This window comes from Anticarsia gemmatalis, chromosome 18 (assembly GCF_050436995.1).
Source record: "Anticarsia gemmatalis isolate Benzon Research Colony breed Stoneville strain chromosome 18, ilAntGemm2 primary, whole genome shotgun sequence".
Taxonomy (NCBI): Eukaryota; Metazoa; Arthropoda; class Insecta; order Lepidoptera; family Erebidae; genus Anticarsia; species Anticarsia gemmatalis.
This window is the reverse complement of record NC_134762.1, coordinates 9,612,633-9,638,191: the sequence shown is the minus strand read 5'-3', so window position 1 is coordinate 9,638,191 and position 25,559 is coordinate 9,612,633. Positions and strand designations below refer to the sequence as shown.

The 25,559-nt window shown below is 36.2% G+C and overlaps 1 protein-coding gene across 1 annotated transcript; it reads left to right on the top strand.

Moving 5' to 3' along the window:
• The first annotated feature begins 31 nt into the window (after window positions 1-31).
• On the top strand, window positions 32-16,582 carry Cyp40 (Cyclophilin 40). Its single transcript, XM_076125935.1, has 8 exons — window positions 32-326; window positions 6,688-6,825; window positions 7,095-7,201; window positions 8,066-8,257; window positions 8,792-8,911; window positions 9,337-9,505; window positions 11,307-11,410; window positions 12,026-16,582. The coding sequence occupies exons 1-8, from the start codon at window positions 242-244 to the stop codon at window positions 12,284-12,286; spliced, it is 1,176 nt and encodes a 391-aa protein (XP_075982050.1). The 5' UTR covers window positions 32-241; the 3' UTR covers window positions 12,287-16,582.
• The last annotated feature ends 8,977 nt before the right edge of the window (window positions 16,583-25,559 follow it).

Genomic DNA, 25,559 nt, shown 5'->3' with positions numbered 1-25,559 from the left:
AGGTTCATTCAAAGATCAAAAAATATCAGCTGGTCACACTGTATCTTTCGATCGGCAATCAATCAGTCAGTCAGTTTTAAGTTTTGTTCACTTTGTTCGTAGTGTTTTTCGTGAATTGAATTAAATGTTTAGTTTTTTAAATATTGTTTTGTGATCAGTATTCTGTATCAGTGGTATTATGTAAAAGTTGTTCGACAGCAGGTTTTTGTGGTTATTACAGTAATTGGATAATTACGGCTCGATGTTGATCAATAACATGAGTTCTGATCCCCGGACACAAAGAAATCCGCTGGTTTATTTAGATATTTCCATTGACGGGGAGCCAGGTAATTATAATTTACTTTATTAACGCAATAAAAGCACTTATATTAATGCTTGTATATGTTTATTATTAAAATAGTCTGCAGAGGTTACGGAAAAAAAACGGTACATTTTATTTTTGTAATTTTGATCGAATTGTTACTAAAAAAAAGTTAATAAAGTCCCTATTACCGTCTATTCATATCATAATAGATTCTGATTAAGTAAAACCTTTTTGTAATACCGACGAACATCAATAAAAATAACTCGATCTTCGTCCTAAGTCGTAACTCGTAATGCACTTGCCGATGCACGTTTACGGAAACCTAATTAAAAAAAGTAATGTGAATTTCCATGATTGTAGATACATAGAAAGTGTTGTGTGTATGTGTGGTTTTAGTTATATGTGTGTGTTTAATAACTGCATAGATAACTGCAGTGACCTTGTATTGTGGCAGAGTCCAACATATAACTGCTCAAGTACCTATAATTTCATGCTTGGAAATTTTTCCTTGTCTGTTAAGTATTAATAAATATTTATTTTCATTTGTGAATGTTTTATAACCTTTTATGTAAATTTCTAGAACAGTTTACTGTTTTATTTTGAACTGATTCTACTGTTTTTAAAGTGTTCTTGATCTTTTGGACTATTTTACTGTATTGATAAAGTAATTTATGACAAGATATATGTATGTGAATGAGGCAAGAGAAGTGTATGGAATGTTCAAAATGAAATTATTTGGTCTCTGAGCATTTCTATGGTAAAGAGGTGTGATATTATGTATGTAATAAATTTAGTCATGTTAATGAAAAGACAGATTGAAGAAGTGTCAATTTTTAAAACTGAAAAAAAAAAACTTATTACAGTTTTTTTGGCACCCACTGTGGATTATGCATAGTTAAAAAGAAAGAGAATATGAATAACTACTAAAACATTTATTTTTCATACAAAATTGTGACTAGTTTTCTATTAGTTTCAACTTTAACATGACAATATACAGTTATACTCATGGAACAGTTAGGTATTGATAAAATGGTTACACTTGAATCTTAATTGTATGTAAATTAGGAATTAAACTAATCCAGTATTCAGTTTAGTTAAACAAGAATATTTAATTTTTAGTAGAAAATTTTATAATATTAGATATTTGGTTAAAATATCTTTATTCTATCTGCAATTTTTTAGCTACTCTATGAGGGACAAAAGGGATCATATGATATAGTTAAATCTGGGATTGTCACACTTTAAGGAAATTGATGTCTAATATAAATATTGCTTCAATAGTATTTACTAGTAGCTTGGCCTCGCTTTATCCAGGGCTCACCAGGTTGCCTTTGAATAAAACTATAATGGTAGAGTGATTGTTGAGGTAGGCTCAACAACCACTATATCTATTGATAAAGACTGCATGAAAATTTGTTCAGTACATAAGAGTTTATTGTGAACAGATATAGTTGTGGTAACTTTATTCTACAATAAATAAAGATCAGGCTATCATTGTCCATCTGACATTGGCTAGACTAGACTTTGGCTTTTGAAACTTTAAAGAGGAAACACAACAGTGGGTTTCTAATAAAAAAATAAAAAATATTAGGTATAATTATAATGATTGATGTTGCCAACCTATCATGATGTCACCAGCTGTATACCTTTTATCTATTTGCAAAATGATAATGCACATTTACAGAAACTGTGTACGTCAAAAGATAAGCTTACATTTTTATCATTTTTTTAAATATATAATAGGTCAGTGTCCTCCAAGTGCATTATGTTATCTTATCCCAATTAAAGTGCAGGTTTTGATTATATGGTTTATTTAACATCATTGTAATGAATGAACTAATTAAAAAAGAATGAAAAATATTCTCAAATACATATTTATACTTCCATTATAATCTCATATTGGAAAGGAAAAACAATGACCTATTATAAAGAAATATTTTCAGTGACATTTTTACTTATAAGATGTTGTTTTAACATTTAACGATCTTTTTCATGTTATTCCTTATCCACATTAGATAATAAGCATTCCAGATATAAAAACATATCAGGGCAGCTTGCCTAGAATTTATTTAAAATCAGCCTACTAGCAATAATTAGAGCATTCAACCAAACTGAACAGTTACATGATGACAAGAACATATTTGTGGGTAGTTTGAAAATCTGTACATAACTACAGCCTGTAATCATGAAAGTGAACATATTTGTGTATAGTTTGAAAGTTTTCAAAACTGCAGGCTGTACTGCCACTAGTACAACCAATTCATAACAATCATTCAACTAAAAAAATATGGGTCAAGAATGATATGTCTAATGCAAGTATAATACAGGATAGATTAAATACATTTATTCAGAAACTATTGAGTGGCCCAAGGTCGGGTTGTCAACATAAACGACTACTGTGCAGCATTATCATGAATACTTTGTATAATATTGTATCTATTTTCTGTTGTCTCATTTTTCTAACTCCATTCATGAAAATTTGGTATATTTTTTCCATTAGCTTCATAAATACATTTTAAATGACAATTTCGATTCGAAATTCTGAAAGTTGATATACTATTGCTGATATCATTATTTAACGTTTTTATAAACATACAAAACGGGTGTAAAAGGGCGCGTTAAGAAGGATAAACGCACTTACGTGTATCGAGTTAATTATTATAAATTGAAAGCACATTGATAGTGATTGTAAATTGTCCAGTTATTCAGGACCAGGTAAATGTGTAACTCCTTAGAACAGAACATCTTCTGGCTTTGGCCCCCAATTAAAAACACGTTTTGCCATTACACAGATTAATCAATAGTTACGCCATTATCCTATATTATACCTAATTGCATTTGTTACGAAATTATTTTGTCAGGCAATTCTTGCTTTCTTTGTCTTCTAGAGGACTCAAGTCCTTACGATATTAGAGAAAAGTAACTAACTAAATTCAGCCCATCCTTGCTTTAGGGCTGAAATCCCAATTGGGTGACAGTTGCAACACAAAGTAAATAAGAAGCACGTCTTAGAAATTAAATGACCATAACTCTCATTACCTACTGGATAAGGCGCAGACTTGACTGCCTCTGTGGCGCGGACGGTAGTGTATGCGACTACCGCGCAAGAGGTCTTGGGTTCAAACCCTGGGTCGGGCCAAAAAGTCTTTTCTGAGATTTACTCTTAAGAATTTTTCAGAGATTGCCAGTCAGGAAGTTGAGGTCATAGACCTCTATTATTCGGAGAGCACGTAAAGCCGTCGGTTCTGCGCTTGACCCCTCACTGGTCGGTGTCGGATATCCGTCCCACCGGGTTATGAGAGCAAAGGAATTGAGAGTGTACCTGTGTATTCTGCACACACTTGGACACTATAAACAAAGTCCTGCACAGATGGCTATTTTCAATGACACTGACCGCCATAGCCGGATATCGGAGGATATAACATTATTATTATTAAGGCGCAGAATCGCGGGATAAATAGAAGACGCTAAATCGTACAACTGAAGGTCATTTTGCGGCCGGTTTAGGCCGGATAGACTTAACTATCTATTATATCACAGTTACAGTCACGAATAATAATTGGTTATTTATTTTTTGTAGCTGATAATAGAGGGTCAATGGTCTCTGTTCGGTTCAAATTTTTCACACCTCAACGCTAAAATGTTTTTATCAGAAAAAAATGGCAACAATAGTTTTTTTTTGCAATTACATAATCTTAATTGCTGTTATTATTTACACATAGGTACCTATATTTTGTTTCATGCCGAAATACCGGTTCTTCTTCTCTGGACAATAATTACATTTTTATTAATTAAAATACTTATTTCATCAAAGTTAAGTTAAATTCGCCAAGAAGTATGATCAATTGAACAGTACTTATTATTATCATTAAGATTTGATTAAAATCGTTAAAATTATCTGTTTGAGGTCAAAGAGATTATAAATGGGGTATGAATTTATTGCAATTTCATTTTATTTACCACTGTCATTGTGACAATGGTTTTGTTGTTATGTAGCAAATTAGCAACACGACACAGGAACACGTCTGGTACTTGAAAGTTTTTCTACATACCTACACAACTCTCTCTCTCTCTCCCTTACTGGCTATTCGTCTCATAATAAATAAAATATGGTGGTGGGGTCAGCGTTCCGTAAACTCTGCCTTCACTTCGCCCTATCCTTGACGTCGTCTTCCTCTACCTCACATGCCTTCATATCTCGTCGCAACATTATTGTCCAAGTGGTCTTGTTGTCTACAACCAAAATATTATCCTAAATCGCTATCATTTCCTTTTCCGTCGAGGCAATGCTGTACAATTCACCTTAAAATACCTACGTTGATGGTTTGACGTCAACAGCCGTAATAAATATTGATCATTGTTTTTCAGTCTTGACTGAAAGCTGAAATGCCTTGAACGCGAAAATTTATTGATGGTTTCCGGAAACAGTTTAGCTTTGATAATACTGTTATAAATTACATGCGCTTTTTTTGTTACTGATTAGAATTTTCACATATGAAGGAGTGATGCCTGTCTCAATATTCAAATATTTTGTGATTAGCTTCTTTCCCGCAACTTTAGGTTTGGGTGTTAACAGTTTAACTTTGGCATGAGACCATTCGCCATACGGCAGGAGATAAGATTTTTTTTACGTCAGACACCTGTTAACTTATGCAGCGGACAGTTTACTGCTACGGCTACTATATTTTAGATATAGGTACCTACACGGCATTATTAATTAAACTTAAGATACATCGTGCGTAAGCTCTACTAAGTTGTTGGAATATAAAGCATTATACTTCAGTATTGAAAGCGGCTACGATGTTAAGATATGTTGAAGAATTCGTAAATAAAATACATTATATTGTATAATAGAAGGTAGTCTAGAGGACGTGTTACTTCACCTTTGTTTTATTTACATAGGACGTCATTATATAAACGTGGGAAACACACTGCAGAAACAATGATTAAATCAAGCTTATCTCCGTTTGTAAGGCAGTAGGTTACATGTTTTGATGTCAAATAACTAAATTCACACAGTAACTGGTGGCAGAGCAAAAACTAGACTGAAGTGAAAGTCTATACCTATCGTCTCTAGTCTAAGATTAAGAAACTTAAGCAGGGAATTCGCTAGACGGACACGCCAATGGGCAAGTCTGCAAACATGCTCGCTGGAACTCGCAGGTATAGGTCTGTGCGATGTAAGCTAGTGTAGGACTGAACGTTGTAGGCAGTCTGGCCCGGCCTGGATATCGGCTCCAATTTTCCACCAATGCTTAGAAATGGCTGTATTCGAGAAAAACAATAAATTAATTCTCATTATTGTCAATATCCCCTAAACATTTGGTCAGAACGGTTGACGTAGCGGAATGAGTTAAGTTAGTTTTAAAGGTAGTGCCTGTGCTGATTATTTCAGCAAAGACTCTAAATATCCGATGAAGTTGAAGATGAGAAATGTCTCCAGAACAACCACGCAAATTCTCTTCAAGTATCTTATGTTAGAACACGTTTCGATTGAAGCGAAGTAATCATCATAAACGCGAGCGATACTGCGGGATACAGTAATTAGTTTATAAAAACAAGTTAAAAACATCCTGTCCTATGTAATTCCGATGTTAGACAATTATCGAGGCCTCAGTTATTTTTTCTATCAAACTCCTAAAATAAATATTTTGCTGTAGTTGCCATGTGGCCAATCGAGTTTTTTGACCCGGCCAATTATGCCTAGTAATGGCCTATCCAAGGTTAACTGTTCGTTTAACTGCGATATCAGTTGCTACGCGAATTTAAAACCTTATTTATGTGCATATAAAGTTAAACTTTGAAGTAATATGCATGTATTTTTGCTTTAGCACGAAAATAGACCTAATCGATAGTATTAAATAATGTAGAATTGTATTCCACGCATCGATCCCCGGTGCATTGAATATTTAATAGCGATGCGGCAACTGAACTATTATGCATATTTCTAACATTACTGCTACACCCATATTGCGGTAATTATGATTAATTCTTATGTCTCATACACGACATCTTGTAGTAATAATAAACTACAATCATTAAAGTACTTTTTTTTTCGCGTACTTAATTCTAAGCTGCACTGTACCTGATTGCAAAAATGCAAAATCCGCGATATTCTGTTGTAAAAGTAGTCCTATGATCGACAAGCGTTGTTCTACCGTATCAAAAGATTTTCCGGAGTAAACATCCCATTTGTGAGTTCATGTAATTAACGACCTGTGTAGTACATTTCATTAGTATTTTTTGTTGTGAAAGCATAACAAATCACACAAAGTTCTGCATATATTTATATTAGTAGGATAGCATTAAGAATACCAAGATGCTTACGTACTAAATTAAGTATTTTTTATTTCATGATATTTTACAGTCTCTGTTTGTTTCAGCCGGTCGTGTTGTGATAAAGTTAAGAAGCGATGTAGTGCCTAAAACTGCGGAGAATTTCAGAGCGTTATGTACCGGGGAAAAGGGAAACGGTGTTAACGAAAAACCCTTACATTATAAAGGGACAAAATTTCATAAAGGTATGTTGAACTTGTACTTTTATTGCCGTTAAGGTTAAGAAGGCATGTGACGTCACGTTTTTTCTTACGGCCTGGCCGTTAGAGGAATCATTTTGAAGATTTTCGTATTTTTTCTGTATATAATCGGTCCAAAAATTACTGGCAGGATATATTATTCTGGCGATGAAATAATCAGCTCTGAGTAAAATTTTACCTTTTAGAATCCAGATTAGAAGTTAGGTGTCTCTTATTATAGAACATTAAATGTTATCCAGTCAATAAAATTTCAGCAATCTCACAGTTCATGATACAAGGGGGTGATATAATCAGTGACGATGGAAGCGGCGGTGAAAGCATATACGGACCAACCTTTGAAGATGAAAATTTTAGATTAAAAGTAAGTAATTTTACTCTTCCGTTATTTGTCTTCGTGGATAGAAAACTGCGTTACTTAACTTTAGTTCGTACCAGAGTACCAGACTCTTTCTAATAGTTCTGTATTTTTATGACTTCTCTTTTAAAGTTTCTTCGTTGAAGAATTTCTCGTTAGGAAACCTGAACAAGTTCTTTATAAAGTTTAAGTCTCGATTTACGCGTCTGCGCAGTTGTAGTGTAATGTAGGATTCAAGTTTCCAGAAAAGCATCTCTATTATTACATTACATAGATTTCTAACAATGGGTTAATTTATTACCACAATTATCTTATAAAAAAATAAAAAAAAATGTTCAACTCTCCTGGCGTATTTCTCAAGAACTATTTGTTGTGAATTCAATTCAAATGTCATTGCTTGTCTGAATGACGACTGATTATACCGACTAAAGAAAATCGGTCTACAGTACCCATTTGAGACCACTTTGGTCAACCAACTCTTAATAATAAGTCAACACTCAAGTTAACACAACCATGTATAATAGAATACGGGAATTAACGCGAACACGCATTTTACCTTAAAATACCTAACGTTTCGGTAACTGCCGTGGTGGTTTAAGGTAAATAGGTGTTCGCGTTAATTCCCGTATTCTATTATACATTAAACATGCAACGCGAGGTTTTAAAATGATTAAGTAAACCACTTTAGTAACTAACCCTCGGATTCTAAGGTACATTTAGCGGTAGTTTATTTATACAATAGCGGTTTTTTATATGAGTTTCAACGCTTTTGAACAGATAAACTACCGCTAAATGTACTTCGCAAACCGGGGGTAAAGCTTTTTGCTTACGAAATCTTACCTCATCTTCTAAACCAAAAATTTGCTTCAGCACGAGCCAGGGGTACTAAGCATGGCGAACAGTGGTTGCAAAAACACCAACGGCTCTCAGTTTTGTATAACTACCGTCCCTTGCCCCCACCTGGACGGGACCAATGTGGTTTTCGGCGAGGTCCTGGCCGGCCTCGGCATTGTGAAGGAGATACAACGATACGGAGACGCTGAATCCGGCCGCCCCGCGGTGGTATGTTGGTAATCGTCCACTTTATTACAGTTTATTTTTTATATTCTGTGATGTTTTTTCTTTGTTTTAATGTCTTAATAGTATTGTGTTTAAAGTAAGTTTGTTTTGGTATCGAAGCATTTGGCGTTCTTCAATCTCTGTCTAACTATCAAAGAGTTGCAATTTTATGTATCTATGTATGTGCTTGGGTTTGATCCCGTGACAGATCTAGCGCAGTAGTTAAGGTCACCTCGCCGCGTCCCTGTCAATCTGCCGTCGGGAGGTCGTGGGTTCGATTCCCACACGGATCAATTATTTGTGCGATCCACGAATCGTTTCGGGTCTGGTTGTACTTTGCGTGCGTTGTTTGTATGTTCGTAAATGTCCCCGCGGCACAAGAAATCTTAGTGCGGGAGTTGTCTCTTTAAAAGAAAAAGGGAGGAAGAAAGAAGGAGGGACCATTTTTTCTCATAAAGCTTCAGTTCCTTGGCAACATCAAATCCATTATTTACGTTAAGATGGTCTTTATTAAGTATATTTTGTTACGTTACCCAGGAATGTCTGATTGAAGATTGTGGTGAGATTATAACGAGTGAGTGGGACGTGCGATGTCGCGACGGGACCGCCGACCGTCTGCCAGAGTACCCGGAAGATTGTACGGATGAACCAATTAGTGTGAGTAGATTTTATACCCCCTACTCTTAGGACCTTATCTTTCACATATTTTTAGATGAGCATTCCTCAGCAGTTTGTTAATGACATTTAGTTTTTAATCTGGTTTTTTTCCCTAATTGTCCTTTCTCTACAATATATTATTTTAAATGCTGTTGTTAAAACTGCAAAATATTTTGATTGCCATTCGTTCTTAATCTTTTTATTAAGTACATATTTTGATTTATTAAATATACTTCAAACACTTGTATTCAGCTGCATCCGGTGAGACTGCAAGCCGACTCCAACATAGCTTGGGAGAAAGGCTAAGCTGATATAAATATACTTATTTCAGTCGTTTTTTGAATACAGTACTACTTATTTCGATAAGTTGGTTCTGCAGCATATAACAAAAATATGGCTTTGAATGTTTTATATACGGTTTTCAGGTAGACCAATTAATGTCATCTATAAGGGACGTGAAGAACACGGGTAACTGTCACTTCGGCGAGAGTCGGTACAAGGCGGCCGCGAGGAAGTACCACAAGTGCCTGCGTTATCTAGAGCACGCCTGCCAACCCATTGACGATATTAAAGATATCGATTTGAAGGAACAATGTGAGTTATACGTTGTATTTTATACTTTACTAGTTTTTACACCCGACTACTACTTGCAGCCACTTTTAGATGTCTAGTTTTAGATGCCGGGTCCCAACTAATTCATTTCTTAGTACTTATGAACGGAATTCGGGTTTATATTATGTACTAGCTAACCCTCGCACCTTACCTAGGTATGTATTTTTTTTTGCAATTTAGTTTTTTTTTCTCCATTAAAACTATCTTCTTTAAAGATTATTTTACAAAATCAATACGTTGAATTGGTTAAGCCGTTCTTGAATTACGCGCTTAGCAACAGCTTCATTTTTGTTCATGTGATGAACTGGCTTTCGCCCGTGACTTCGTCCGCGTGAAATACAAAATAACAAATCCTTACGGTCCGTACGCTCCGATTCCGGCGCGATCCGAGCTTTACTCTCAAAATATTTGCAAAAATAACTTTACCTGCTTACCTTTCTAAATACGGATGATCAAGACAAAAGTTATCTCAATTTGGAGGTCGATACGTCTAGCCATATGACCTCTGGTACAAATCAGTCAATGAATCCTTTTATATTTGTATTTATATCCTATTGTATACAAAACACCCACGATATTATCTCCGCGGGGAGTCGAGACATGACGTAGACGAAATAAGAAATTGATTTTAAAGACAGGAATACATTGAAAAGCGTTGCTTTCCTTTTTCTGTCCGTGAACCAGTAGAGCAGTGTTTTTTTTAATCTGTGGTTTGCAAGAGTGTGTAGGTATAGCTCGCGGTCTTAACTTAAAGATTATAGTTTTTTTTTTAGTTTTTACTAAATAAACTCATTTAGTAGCAGAAGCCCTTTCTTTTTCTGTTATTCTAGTGGTCCTTCAATTTTGATTTCCTATGGGTCCGATTTGAAGTGTGAGTAGTGAATTGATTCCGAATTATTTGATGCAAAAACAAAAGCTCCTTTTTGTACTGTAGATACTAGCTTCTGCCCGCGACTTCGTTCGCGTGAAGATTGCTCGGAGTAAATATATCTTGTCTTAACCCAGCCTATGAACTAAGTAACAAATTCATCAAAATTAGTAGTTTGTGTGAATACCCAAACTCTTATATTTATAATATCAGTATATATTCTATAAATAAATAATTGGGAGCAAGTTCCGAGGGCCGTGAACGATACAATAGCGAACCTAATGACCTAATAAAGAGCCACAATGAACGTATAACGAAGCAATTATTCTATTTACGTTTTATTCTGGCCTACTTCGCCGGTACGACAATGTCGGACGTCCAAGTGATTTTCTATTGACTTACGATCTTTTGCTTTTGAGTGACACTTTTCTTATTTTTACTCTTCTCAACGAATCTAAATGGATCTATATTTGACTGAGGATTAACTGAAATGTATTTTTGAGATTATGAATGATTATACAAAAATATACTTTTAATTCAGAAATGGTTAGTTTCAGAAGTTCGTAATTGTTTAAGCTTGTGGTTGTTGTGACGCTGGACACTGTTGTCGTAGGTTTTATTCCCGGACACGAAAACGGGACGTGTATTCGAATCAAATATTTTTTTTTATTTGCACATGGAACTTGTTAATTGTATGTTAAAAAAAACTTAAGTAGTGCATTCTTTTTCTGTAATCTATGTTTAAATAAATAAATAAATTTTAACCCATTAATGTCCCACTGCTGGGCAAGGGTCTGCTCCCGTAATGAGGGAGGGGTTAAGCCTTGAGTCCACCACGCTGGCCAAGTGCGGGTTGGGGACTTAATCTATGTTTAGAATGCATTAATTTAATAAACGTTACGATTTAAATTACAGATCAAGAAATAAGGACCACATATGTGATACAGTGTAACCTGAACCTGGCCGCGTGCTACATGAAGATAGAAGATTATAGATCCAGTGTCAAATATTGTTCAGAAGTGAGTAATACGGTATTTTGTTATTAATCAAATCAGTTACCATCAAACGACAAAAACACATCTTATAGGTATATAAAATTTCCATGTCACAATGTTAGTTACCAAGTTAGAAATTGTGAGCATATTAAGTAGGTCTGAGAATCGGCCAACATCTATTTTTTATACCCCTAAGTGACACCATTAAAAAAAAATATATGGCAAAACAACGTTTACCGAGTCAGCTAGTTTATGTATAGAAAATACGACATAGTGACGTCACTAATTCGTGTTTTCGTTGACATCAAATGAGATGAGGGAGACATTTCCATAGCTATTCCTTAAGCGAATGCTTGATTTAAGATTTAATGCTACAACTCTTCAATTTATTGTTGCATTTTTCAATCATAAATGGTTGAAGCGTAGGTCGCCTCCGTATCATTTATTATAGGATGTTCTGGATGAAAAACAATACTATATATTAAATCCAAGTTGTAAACTATCGGCATCCTGGACCCGATTCTGTTTAGTAACTATTAAAAAGAAAAGTACAAACACAATACCCGTCTTTTTTACCACTTGCGATTATTATAGTGCAAGGATAGAATCAGATAGTAATATGGTTTTTTGAATTTTCAGGTGTTAGAACTAGACCCGCGCAACGAAAAAGCATTATACAGGCGCGGCCAAGCAAACTACGCTCTCAAAAACTACGACGACGCTCTCATGGACCTCAAGCAGGCCGACAAAGTATCTCCTAACAACAAAGCAGTACACAAACTACTAGATGAAGTGAGAATAACAAATAAAAGTTACAATGAAATACAAAAACAAAGGCTGTCAAAATTTTTTCGTGACCAAAAAGAGGCCGCGGCGTATCTCGAGATCGCAGATAACTGAATTAAGACTGACTGTAGTTGTACGTAGGATTATGTAGACAATACTTTTATAGGTAGCGGCCGGTGTTGTCACTGTCTCAAGACTCTCAAACGATGTATACACCAATCTATTATCACTTCAAGTTCATGCATACTATAATGCGAAAAGACTTTTTCCTCGACCTAATATAATACAAGAAAGTCCTTTCGGCTGTCTATTGACGATAAACTCGTTTGTGAAAGCGATTTTTACCAATAGATATAGTGATTTGGGGGGTTTTAAAGCCGGAACATGGATGTATTTCACACGTCTCTGCAACCAACTTAGGATATATCCTAAGTTGGTTGCAGACTGACCGCCTGTTATAACAGGCGTGATGTTATGACTGAGTTTTTCTTTCAAAGAATTTCTCACTCATTGCCCAAAGAGAGTTTAGGTCGTAGACCTTACTTTGATCTTGAAATACTTGCAATATAAATCAGCTGATTATTTTATAATTACTTTGTTACTAAGTAACAAAATCCCTGGACTGTACTAGACGTTTAAATGTCCAGTACAGTGGGAGTTAGAATTTGTATGAGACATCACAACGGCAACACGGACCGTGATCCCTCAGTGAGATTTGTTAGATTAAAGGCTTAGGAGCAGTGGCGTAGCCAGTGCCTAGCGTATGGCAAGACGTAGTATGACTTAAGACAGACTTGCCTAAGATTCAAGTAGGCACACTATCTATATTAATAATTTCGTCAAGGGGTACAGTAGATTCGCTCGAAACCTTATATAAAAAAATATTGATTTCGAGTCGACAACATATTATTATATCCGCAAAATGTGGATTATGAAGAATTTCGTTAAATTCTAATGGCACTGACAAATAAACCGCCATCTTGGGTTCTTCAGTCGTTGACGTTTGGCGAAAATGTTGTCTTTGACAAGTGTTGCCATTGCTACGGCAATTGCCGTGATTGCCGTAGCAAAATTCACCCGAGCGAAACCGGGTTTTCGTCTAGTATAACATAATGTGTTTCATAGCTGACTGCTGCCGACACGTTGATACAAAAGTTGTTGCGATGAATTACAATGAATTTATGCCCTCCGTGTCTCGGAGAGCACGTAAAGCCGTCGGTCCTGCGCCTAATATCTCCCTGGTCGTATCCGTCCCACCGGACTATGAGAGTAAAGGAAGAGTGTACCTGTGTCCACTATAAACAAACTACACAGTTGGCTGGTTTCAATGAAACTGGCCGCTGTGGAATATTGACTAGAAAGACATTAGTCTGTCTTAAGTCAGTCTTGCCACCGCGATATGATATAAACTTGCCATGTAAGGCCAGATTTACTCTTAGTGCTTGTTCACGTCGGAACGCGCGGGCGCGGTGGCGGTCGCGAGCGCGGGGACGTGGCGATTTGTGTTCACGTTGGCCGCCAGGCGGGCGTTCGGCTCAAACTGGCTCAAACTGGTTGAACTTACTTGCCGTCGCGAGTGAATCGCGCCCGCCACCGCTAGTTCGACGTGAACACACACGAACATCTTCATGTGTTTGATATTGCCGCGAGCGCGCCGCGCGGGCCGCGCGCGACACCGCTAGCTCGCCCGCTACTTAGACCGCGCGAACGGTTTGTACGTGAACACTTGGGAACTACGCCATATGTTTGATATTTCGCGACCGCGCCCGCCACCGCGCCCGCGAGTCAACGTGAATGAGCACTTATACGTCAGTATCGTATTAATGTAGACATGGTATATTCTCAAATACATGACTAGTACCCATGCATAGTGTTTTATATGCAACATTATTTAATCATTAAACATTCACTCTTAGCAATAGAAATCCTGAATGTCGGAATGGGAGTTTGCTATTTATGTTTGAATAGATCTCAAATATAGGCCTAAGGCTTTTAACCATCAGGTGAAACTGGTGACGTTTCCATAGATGTTTTTATCTATGAGATAGGCTATCTGTTGCTTATTTGAATGGAGTGTACATCCACATGTCTCCTACCCACCAACACTTTGACGGTTTGATATTGGCGGTATATTTCCAGTTGTCCCCTCTTACACTGTGCCCCAGGTGACAACTGGGAATTTTCTACCTACTTGTATTCCCAGTTGTCACTTCGTACCATATCGGCAGCTTTTGTGTTATATACAGTGTACAAGTCACTTACTTTTCTTTTGCAATAATCAGCTGTCGACATGTGCGAGTAAACGGCTTTGGTGTGTAGCCTTCATAAAAGTGACGATTGTACTGACAGGCAATTTGCTTTGTGCTCAATGCTTCAGTAGTTTTAGGACATGAACATTCTACAGTGTTTGCAAACGCACTTACCCAATCACTAAGACACAATGCCGATCAAGCCTCATGTCAGTGTGTACACAGTCTAAGCCCCATTGCTCACTAGCTTAATCGCCGTGGATTTTCAGGCCACTGCATATGAAACTGAAACCGCCGCTCTCGCGGTTAATAGCTAGTTCATCACCTTAATCATCAATTAGGCCTAAAATAATCATATTTTTTTAAATTGTTTAATTAACTCCTGGAATATAATGTTCAAGTATATCTGAGATTCAGGATTCACCCATATAAGGAATATTTTAAAATAATGTACTTGTCTATAGTGTTGCAAGCAAATAAAACAGGCAGTTAATACAATTCCGCGAAATAATTATAACGCTTTAAAATACAGCTTTGTTTTTTATTATGAAATAAATTGGTGATCATGAAAGACAATATATTTTATTATTTTTATAGTTTTTCTGCGATAATAATTATATTGTTATGATTATGAGTAATTATAAAACTGAATTGTATGTTTTGACATTCTTTTAGTTGCTCTAATTATGTTCTATGATGTAGTACAGTAGGCTTTTGTTACACATTTTTAATTTCATTTTATTTATAACAAACATTATTAAATTCTAAGTAAAAAAACCTTCCCGGTTTTAGCAATTCTGGATAAGTTTTCGATAACATAATATCTGCTAGATTAAAGAGAGAAAATGTTTAAAAATGAAGAAATTAGTGGACGAAGGACAAAGAAGTAGATCTTTCATTATGCCAGATAACACCATTGTCCACTTATACCTTTAACTGTCAATATTCCTTTTGATACACTATCTATTACTTATCGAGAAGGATGAAATCATTTATTCTTATTTATGTTAAGTATTGTCGGTGGATAACGCTCTCAGCTTTCGTATAACAGGTTTCTGTACAGCTTTCAGTAAATAATTGTTTGTGAATTACGGAAAATACTATAAAGTATTTTATTATACGGGGTGAAATTTAAATAAATAACAGTTTTAACAGTTTTTGTTTAACACTAAGTTCTTCACTACCCGTTGGTCAAACGGGTTATACGAGGTGAATATTTTAGGGACTATCCAACAGGCGTTTTACTAGCGTTGCTGTTCAACGTACGCAGCATCAACCTGTAGCTCGATTCTCTACTACTATCGACTGCCGACATCTGAGAAATGTTGCATGAAAATCTTATCCGCACCTCTAGCGGGCTCTATAGGAACTATTTTGGCAGTAAATTTTAAATGTCATACTCTCGATACTCAGTAGTACCGACTGTAGAGAATTCCGCTACTTCTCTGTACGTGTGCCTCAAATAGTATCATATCCGTGGCGTGAATGTCGTGGTCAGCGGACGTTAACGCTTGCCACACACACGCTGCGTTCACGTCAGAGAGACGCCAACGGTCGTAAAACGCTTGTGGATTAGCGGCCTTAATTACTACCCGACGTTTAGGACGAATTACATCGACGGGCTGACTGAGCTTTACAATATTCACCGAGTATAAGACCCATTGTGCATTTTAACATTATGTGTACAAGCCACCATCTGTTTTCGTCGGTAAAATGTATCCCCTTAAAGATAACGCATCAAAATAGCATTCGGCTTTTATAATTGCAAATTTTTATTAAATCAAGTATTGAATGTTCATTAATAAATATCCGTATATACTTACTAGGGTCCTATTACCTAGTATTAGGTGAGATATCTTCTATATCGTTTTACAAATAAAAATAAATAGTTATCAAAAAACCGGCAGTAAAATCGCCTATGTTGTTTGACTTTGACCTTCTTTCTAATTTCACTCTATATACAATATTAATATTGGCTGTACTTAGATATTAAGTAGTGAAACACTGCCATGAAAAGTATTTTAGTTCGAGTATAAAATTGTATTATGAAAATTTTGTGATTGCTCCGATAATAATTAAAAGAGCGTCCAATTATGTCAATATGATAATAAACTTAGATTTTGTAATATCTCATTTTGTAAATAAATAAAATTCTTTTCGATTTTGTTTTTGTTATTCTGGGATGATGTTGCTGAGGTACCTAGTAACTAGGTTTGCTTTATCAGAACATTTCCAGTAACAATGCTTGAATAATATTATTCTTATATAGCCGGATAAGAATAATATTATTCGAAAACCTTTTATATGTACATGCACATTCCTCTGAAATCTTTGATATTTACAAACGTTGGATTAACTATTTATTTATTTGCTGTCACAGCTCTTGGGTGCAGGTAGGTAAAAACAGGTAAATTTTTACTAGTAACTTACACCGGTTTTATGCTTTTGATTTTGATTAAATTTGTTCACTAACGAAGCCAGTGCAAAAAAAAGAAAAGTAGATTAAGCACATTCTGGACTAAAATATTTAGACTCCAACCGCAATAGATTTATTAACATAGGTACCTTTTTATAAAAAAAAAAAAATTTTACCCATTAACCAGCTCGGTGAAGGTCGTTGCCTAGCGGGATACTAGACCATAACGAATAAAAGCACAAAACTCAACTACGAACAACTAAAATAACTGAAAGCCGTGCCAAACAGTACCTATAGAGTTAGTAGAATATTATTTTTTTACATTGGCAATATAGCGACTGGCGTCCATGTTGGCGCCATGATAAATGTCAATCATACCAGTGTCAAAAGATACTTAACTATTCATCTAGCGAAGAGGTTCTTGTGTCGTATTTATGTCTTGGTGTATATAGAAATTATTAGTTGATATTTGATGTATTTGATATTGTATCTATATAAGTATGTATTTAGAAGTATATAAGTATTTGGTTACCATAGTACAAGCTCTGCTCAGGAATCAAACGACCGTGTGCGAGTTGTCCAATGGTATTTATCCATTTGTTTTTGTGTGAGGTCAACAAAATTAGTTGAACGCAGTAAAATTTGAATATGACTCAAGTTATACTGCTGTCTTTCTGTGATGAATTTCAGCATCACTCGTATCCTCCATGAGCCTCGACCATGTCTTCATGTGTACAAAATGGCTAACAATCTAAAATAAACATCCCAGGGAATGCATTAACGGTGCTTCTTTTGTCGCAGTCATTATGCTCTTTCTAAATCCGGGATTGTGTTATGTGATTTGTGTCGATCCTTGCCTCCGGCGTTACTTGGTAAAATAGGCACAACACCAAGTTGACGTCGTTATTTAGTCGTTCTTGAATCGTTTTCTCTGGAGTTTTCTGAAACTCAAGTGTTATAGTACTGCTTGAGTTTCAGAAAACAGAATGGTCCAATATCAGTCCTAAGAAAATCAAAATTATAAATATTGTTTAACACTCGCTGCCAATAGCCCACTTGTTGGCTTCATAACACCTTACAATTGGGTTGTTGGAAACGAAAGTCTTATGATTAAACTATTAATTAAGGCTACAAGAACAAGAATGTCCTTAGACCTTAATAGTTGTCAAATCCTTAAGTCGGTTTTCTGTGTTTTGAGGTATTGCGCATTGAAGTTAAAAATAAATCCTGGAACTTTCCCTTTGAGTTTTAGAAATAAAAAACACTGTCATCAAAAAAAAAATACATGCATTTATTAGACCAAACAAACGAAGCTAAACATAACTTAAAAATAAAAAATCAATGAATGTCTATAGACTTATATTCTTGTAGTTTCCTGTGGATTTGGTTAGTTTCTAAAAACTGTTTGTACTGTGACTATGAAAAACTTATCATTATACAATATAAGATGCATGTTTTATTATTTATTGAAATTAAAATTTTGAATAATTAATAAAACATGTTAAGCAATATTTTCATAATTTTTGTCTAATTCTTTTGTCGTTTTTCTGATGTCTATACCTTTTTTGTCTTAATATTGTTTTTTTTCTGTGCAGCTGCCTTCTAGCCTTGTTTACTTTTTCTTTCCATTTTCTGGTTATCTTTTACTTGCTTTTCCAGTTCTTTGACCTACCATAAAATAGTGTGGACTTGATTATTTTTAATTGTGTTTATGCTTGAATAAACACTGAAATGGGGTGGATAGACTCTTTACCGCTTTATGAATACTCATTCCATTCTTTACAAGATCTACAGCTTTGCATTATGTGCACCTATTTTTCGGCTTTTTGTCTTATTTCGACCCATTCTAAAACAAAAGAGATAAGTATTATTAGTATTGAATCTTCTTTTAGCCTTTTTGTTTATAAGAAACACAGTTATATTTATTATGCATAAATTGTATGAACAAAGTAATGGGTACAAAGTAAACCAAAAGTTCATATCCTGAAAATAGACTTAGGTTGTCCATTCTCCTACTTTTTTAAAATATTCAGTCTTTCTTACTCTTTTTATTCTGCCAACAGAATTGGATCACTCTTGATATTTTCCAATCGAGCTATTACGGCGTCTGACTTTTTTCTGGCTATTTTCTCTTTGGACAAATTTGGTTCTTTTTAGGTGGCATTTTTTCTGCACAATGGAAAAATAGCACTCAACTATTGTGACCAATGACCCCAAACAACTTATTTAGCTTCCCAGTTTCTAAACTCAAAATATGTATTGTATGCTTGAAACTTCATTTTGTTATCTTTGTAATCATTGCTTTTAATTTTCAAAGATCAAAGACAAGGATTTTTTCCTAAACATTCATGTGAATAAGTACGAAAATCACTCATTTTGAAAATTTTATACAGGATAAAGGTAACGTTTTGTCGAGATCAAAAGTCAGAGTTTCCACAGAGGGATCATCTTTAGCTGCATTTCAGTTCTCAATTGGTTTTTTAGAGATTTTGCGATTTCTTGACGCGATGTTCGTTTTTGTTCAATTTAAGCCTTATTTTGTTTTGAAGACATACATTTGACGTTTTAAAAAATCACGCTTAATAGGTTTGGTGGGCGTATTAAATTTCGTATACAACAATTTGTTGAATTTTGCAGCAGACAATATATTCATGGTTTTCGCTTCATCGCTGTATAACTCGTACATTTTTGGTAAATTCGTTTCTCGGGGTCTAAATACCGGCAAGTCCATCGGTTGCAAAATATGCGTAGAGTTTTCGTATAGGGCAAAGATCTCAATACCATTTTGGGAACAAAAGTTATGAAGCGTAAGGTGTGATTTGTGGCCATCCACAAAGAATATAATCAGTTTTTCAATGTTATTTTGCTTTAACCAAGGGTTGAAGACATTAGTCACATATACATAAAAGGTGCTGCTACACCCACTCTTTGACTTACCTATTGCCCATTCATCGGGAACACTCTCATAAAATAACTTTTTGCTGTAGGAACTTAATGCTATTGGGCTTACTATCAGATTTCGGAGCGCTCGGTGGAGGCGTGCTCGCAATCCGCATTGTCTTTACATACATTGTGTGCGGGATTTCAATCTCCGGAGGTGTGCCCTCGATCGCTTCCTCCTCCGTCTCCTGATAAAAAAAATTTTTAGAGCCACATACCATAAGATTGTTCCATCTCCCTTATATGGTTTATGTGGCGGAGGGATTTCTGGTACCCCAGGTAAAAGAGAGCAAGAGACGAAGACTTTTTTCCTGTCTTTACTCTTGCTCTTCCCTTTTCCTTTTCTGTAAATAAATAAAGTAATGTTTACCAGCTAGCATGAGCGTATGTTCGACACCAACAAGCTAGCGACACACAGTATACGATTTGATCAATCTAGGTGGACAAAACCTAGGAAGCTAAATATTCAAATACTATTGATGTGTTATGAGTGTGTAGGACCTTAACAACAAATAAAACACATTATTTTGCATATATTTTTTATTTTTTTTAACAAATCTCTTATATCTATGTCACGTTTCATATGTTTTACAGGAAGTTTTCGTAACAATGTTATATAAGGATCTGAAGACACCAGTAAATGCTTAATTAAATCATAATTGGTTCTGTACCTTGATGTCTTCAACGTGTGCCCCGATCTAGCTCTCCTTATCTCTTTGTTTTTTGCCTCAGAAGCCTCTTCAGACATTTGTCCTATTGGTATAATGCATGTTTTTATTATGGCTGCCCCGTGTACCAAAATCTTGTGCACTGTTGCTGGCATATTATACCATGGGTATAAATTTAAATACATATTTTTGGTCTCCGAACAGTAAACATGAAATTTAGACGGATCGAGTTCATAGCCTGAAGCTATGGCTGCAAGAATCGTACTGAATCTACGTATGAGTTCTTCGTTCAGCCCAGTAATCTTCGCTGTGGTGGCATAATTATAAAAAAATGCTCGGGCGGTGTTCCCGTCATTGCTTGTGCCAAAACCTGGCTTTACTTTGTCGATGAGAAGACCTATTTCCTTAAACCCTTTTTTAATGTCTTCTTTAGTGACTTAAATCCCTAGTTTCTGCTTACCCCTATGGGAAACATGTGTAAGTATGTGTTTTATAGAATAGACCGAATATAAATAATATTAAGGAGTAAAATGAAACAAATATAATAGTTTTATATTTTATTTAATCTGAGACAGAATCAGTATCAGCAGATTCAGAAGTGTCACTATCGCCACCCACATGAATTATAAATTTATCCACTACATCGTCAATTATACCATCAATTTGTAACATCTTCTGTTCCTCTTTGATTGTGATCAATGCATTTTTTCCAATTCTCATTGGTTATACTTTGAATTGCATCAGCTAACAATATTTTAACTTCGTTTAATTTAAATGTTTTATTATGTTTCGCCACATACCCTTTCACTTAGGCCCATATTAGCTCTATTGGATTTAATTCACAGTGGTAAGGGGGTAACCTTAACAGATACCTTTTTGTTGGGCCATCTCATCTATCACATAGAGTTGATATTTCTCTCTTTCTTTATTGATTTTTTCAATTAATTGAGCCTTAGCTTCGTTTTCTTCGAACGGAATGCTTTTATCTTGCAGCCATTGTTGGAACTTTTTCTTTTTTTCTGGAGTGGTAAGATGCATTGTCTATGACAACAATAGAATTTGGTTCTAATTTAGGCAAAATGAATGAGAACCACTTCTCATAATTGTATGAGTCCATTTCTGAATGGTAGTCTCCCACAGTTTTTTTAGCTTCAAATATTAAATCACCACCTTCTAAAAAGCCTGTATCTCTGCCAAGCCTCTTTCTCAGCCAATACTTTGCCTGTTTTCGGGCAAATGTTGAACCCAGTTTCATCGGCGTTGAATACCCTTGAATGACGTCATTCAGCTCTTCATCGACAATATACCTACTTAGTCAAATTAATGCACAGAGCTTTATTTAAAAAAATATATTTATTTGATTAAAACAGAGGTGTGCTCGCAGAGCATCAAGCCGAGACAATTACAGGAACAGAACTGGATTATGGTACAAATGACAAAGCTTTTATACATATGGTTTTAGTCACGTGGTATCCGGTATGGCGCGATACTTACAATCATGGTATTCATGAATGGTCTTTACAGTGAACAAGTAATCGTAAATCAAGTGGTTATAGTTTTGGCGCTCATTAAAGTTACAGTAATTGACCCACTAGCATTTGACACCGTAACTCTAACCCATTGATTATTGTTCTCTAACCTATTGATATTGTTTGTAGAGGCTTAGCAGGATGCATAACTATATACTGGCGTATTTCTTTAAACCCATTTCCTTATATCCTGTTCTGAAACACACGCGCTTGCATTGCTAACTCCTTCAGACGTACGAATAGAAATATTAGGATGTCTTTTAAGAAATGCCTTAAACCACACACCTCCCGGCAAAAGGGTCTCCTCCCGAACGAGGCGGAGGGGTTACGTCTTGAATCCACCACGCTGGCCAGGTGTGGGATGGGGACTTTGCATGCCCTCAATAAGCGTATTAAATAACTTTTTAGGCATGCAAGTAGGGAATGCAATCCCGACTCGATATCATCAACTCGAGATCCCTCGGTATCAGAAATATCAATCCCGCGGGATCCCGAGATTTTCGGGATCCCGTCTAGTTAGTAAAAATAATACGATTAAAACGGCTTGTATAATGTTATATGTGTGTGAAAGTCCTTTTACACTTTTAGACGCTCGCAGAGTTTCTTCTAGTTCCTCTTGGAATTAAGTATTAGTTTGTGTAGCAGAAGTATTTATATTTAAATCTTCTGCAATCATAGAAAGTGACAAGCCATCTTCGTTTAATGCTATCGTATCTACTTGGGTTGGTTCTTGACGATATACCTAATCGTGTAATTATATATTTAATTTCTTTCATTATGAGAAATTTACTTGGCAATTGGAGAGTCTCGTTGCCGTTGTCAGTCCCGAACGGGATCTCGTCATATTATGCTTCGGGATTGATCCCGAAAAAATACACGGGATCTCGCGAGATCGGGATTGCATTCACTACATGCAAGGTTTCCTGACTGTTTTTTGAACTTGTGGTGGTGGCGGTCGGTTCTTCGGATGTGAGGAGAGCTCTATCGATATCAACATAATCTTCCCACATTTCCGGTGCTGTTAAAGAATCTGAATTTAGGTTTCGTTCTCACAAAGATAAAGAGACGTCATCTTCTTCATCAAATTCATCAAAGACTGCCTCCGTGGCGCAGTGGTTTAGGTCACCACGCCAACACCACTGCGTCGGGAGGTCGTGGGTTCGATTCCCACACGGAGCAATTATTTGTGCGATCCACAAATAATTGTTTCGGGTCTGGTTGTGCTTTGTGTCCGTTGTTTGTATGTTTGTAAAAGTCCCCGCGACACAAGAGCAATTCTTAGTGCGGGAGTTGTCTTTTTAAATAGAAAAATAGAAATAGAAAATATTGAATAGGAAAACCGTCGTGTCTTTCACTGAATTCTGCATGTTTGAAACAATCGTAAATGGTACTTTGTGATATTTAATTCCAGGCATCATTAACCATCAGAATTGCATCTAGCACCGTTATTTTTGTAAAAGAGTTGTATTCATTTGGTGCTGCCACTTTTCTTTTAGCCAAAGACCACATAAATTAAATCGGGTTCAGATCACAGTGATAGCAGCATAGGTTTTCGTAGTCGTAGGGTAGGATCAAAATTAATATTATTCTTCTCAAGTTCTAATTTGATTTTGGCAATCGCATTCATTTTTATTATGTTGTTTATCAGGAGTCACATTGCCCAATGAATATTGAACAACGTGTTGATCATCTTCCGTGGGTGCCATTGTTTGGATTTCTTGATCATCTAACGTGGGTTCTGGAGTCTTAATGTTGAAACCTTCATTCCAATTTTCTAGAAGATACGGTGACACAGTTCGATCTGAGTCATTTGATTGACGCCTTTCGACTTCCATAATATTGGCGTTTGACGCATTGGTCACCTCAACAGTTTGATGTTGTTCATTGACATCTGGATCGTGAGTGGTTTCTGGCCGATCGGTCACAGTTGATGGCATAAAATCGGAATCATCAAAAACATACCTATTTGTTGGCCATATTCCAGTAGTCAAAAATCCTTTGACAGCATTTTGGGCACTAGCTGCTTTCATGTATGCATCACCAAATAATTTCGCTACATCATACTGAGAAATGATGCGACCAACATGTGTCCTTTGGAACAAGGAAACTGCTTGCTCGAAATAATTCTTGAAAGGTCAATAAACACACGTAACGAGTGGTTGTATTTTGTGCGTCGTGTGTGGAGCAAGAGAGGTGAATACGACATGATTCTGCGTGGCATATTCTAATGCTTCAAGGTACTTATGAAAGTCATGATTATCTAACATCAATAAAACTTTTTTCTCTGCAGTGGGTCTAGTCATCTCCACAAAATGACGCAGCCATTTTAAAAAGATTGGTCCATTTATCCAACCATTATCGCTGCAGGTAGCTCTAGTACCTGGTGGAGCGCCATCTAGAAGTCTTCCTACCATTCGTTTGCGAACAAAAATCATAAATGGTGGTATAAAAGAACCAGCTGCATTACAGCAGCAAATCACCGTTGTTAGTTTGCCCCGTTCTACACTAGATATAATGCCGACTTGTTTTTTTTATGCCCTAGATAGAACTCTTGGCGGTTTGTTGCTTGTAGTGTGGACACCGGTTTCATCCATGTTGTAGATTCGAGTGGCATCGATGCTGTTTTTGTGAATTTCTTGTTCAAGAAGATCAAAGAACCTTTCGACTTGTGGTCTGTTGAAGCCTCTCGCACGTGCTACCGATGTTGGTTCTGGCTTGCGCAGTGTAATATCAGGATTTCGTGCCTTAAAACCCACGTACCAGTCTTCACCAGCAGCATTACCTTTAAATGGATGCTTGATTTTATTTTTTTCAGCATATTGAAAGACTAATGCCAAAAACTATTTTTTCCTCAGCCCATAAAATATACTGTCCATATGTAAAATATAGTCCACCAGCTCCTTCTCCTGATCTTTAGGGCGCTTGTACACGCTAAGAAAATTTACCGTTCCTGCGGCAGACAAGACAAATTCTTCGTGTATACGACAAGAATTTTGTCTGTTCCACACACGAAAACTTTTCGTGTCTTCCGCAGACAAGACCAATGGAAACGTGTACTCGACACGATTTTTTTCGTTCAGTCGTCAGTCGGGCGTAGGGCGCGCAAGTAATAACAAGTGTGATAATCAGTGTGAGTTTCGTTTATTTATATACGAGGGACGGCTGAAAAGTTCTGAGCCTAGGGCATTAAAAGTCTAGATAAAAATCTAAATAAATTTTATTTTTCAATGTAGTCTCCTTGGACCTCTATACATTTCTCACATCGCTTGTAAAGGGCTTTAATCCCAGAAAAAAAGTAGTTCGCATCTTTAGTGTCAAAATGGTCATTTACAGCCGCTATCATCTCTTCGTCGCTACCAAATTTTCGTCCCCGAAGGTCTTTTTTCAAATTTTTAAACAAGAAAAAATCGCTCGGAGCCAGGTCTGGACTATAGGGGGGGTGATTCACTTCGTCGAAGCCAGTTTCTCGCAAAGCTAGCCTCGCAATCCGCGCGGTGTGAACCGGCGCATTGTCTTGCAAAAACAAAATTCCTTTGCTGAGTTTGCCTCTTCTTTTCTCAATAATTGTTTCGCGAATTTTTCTCA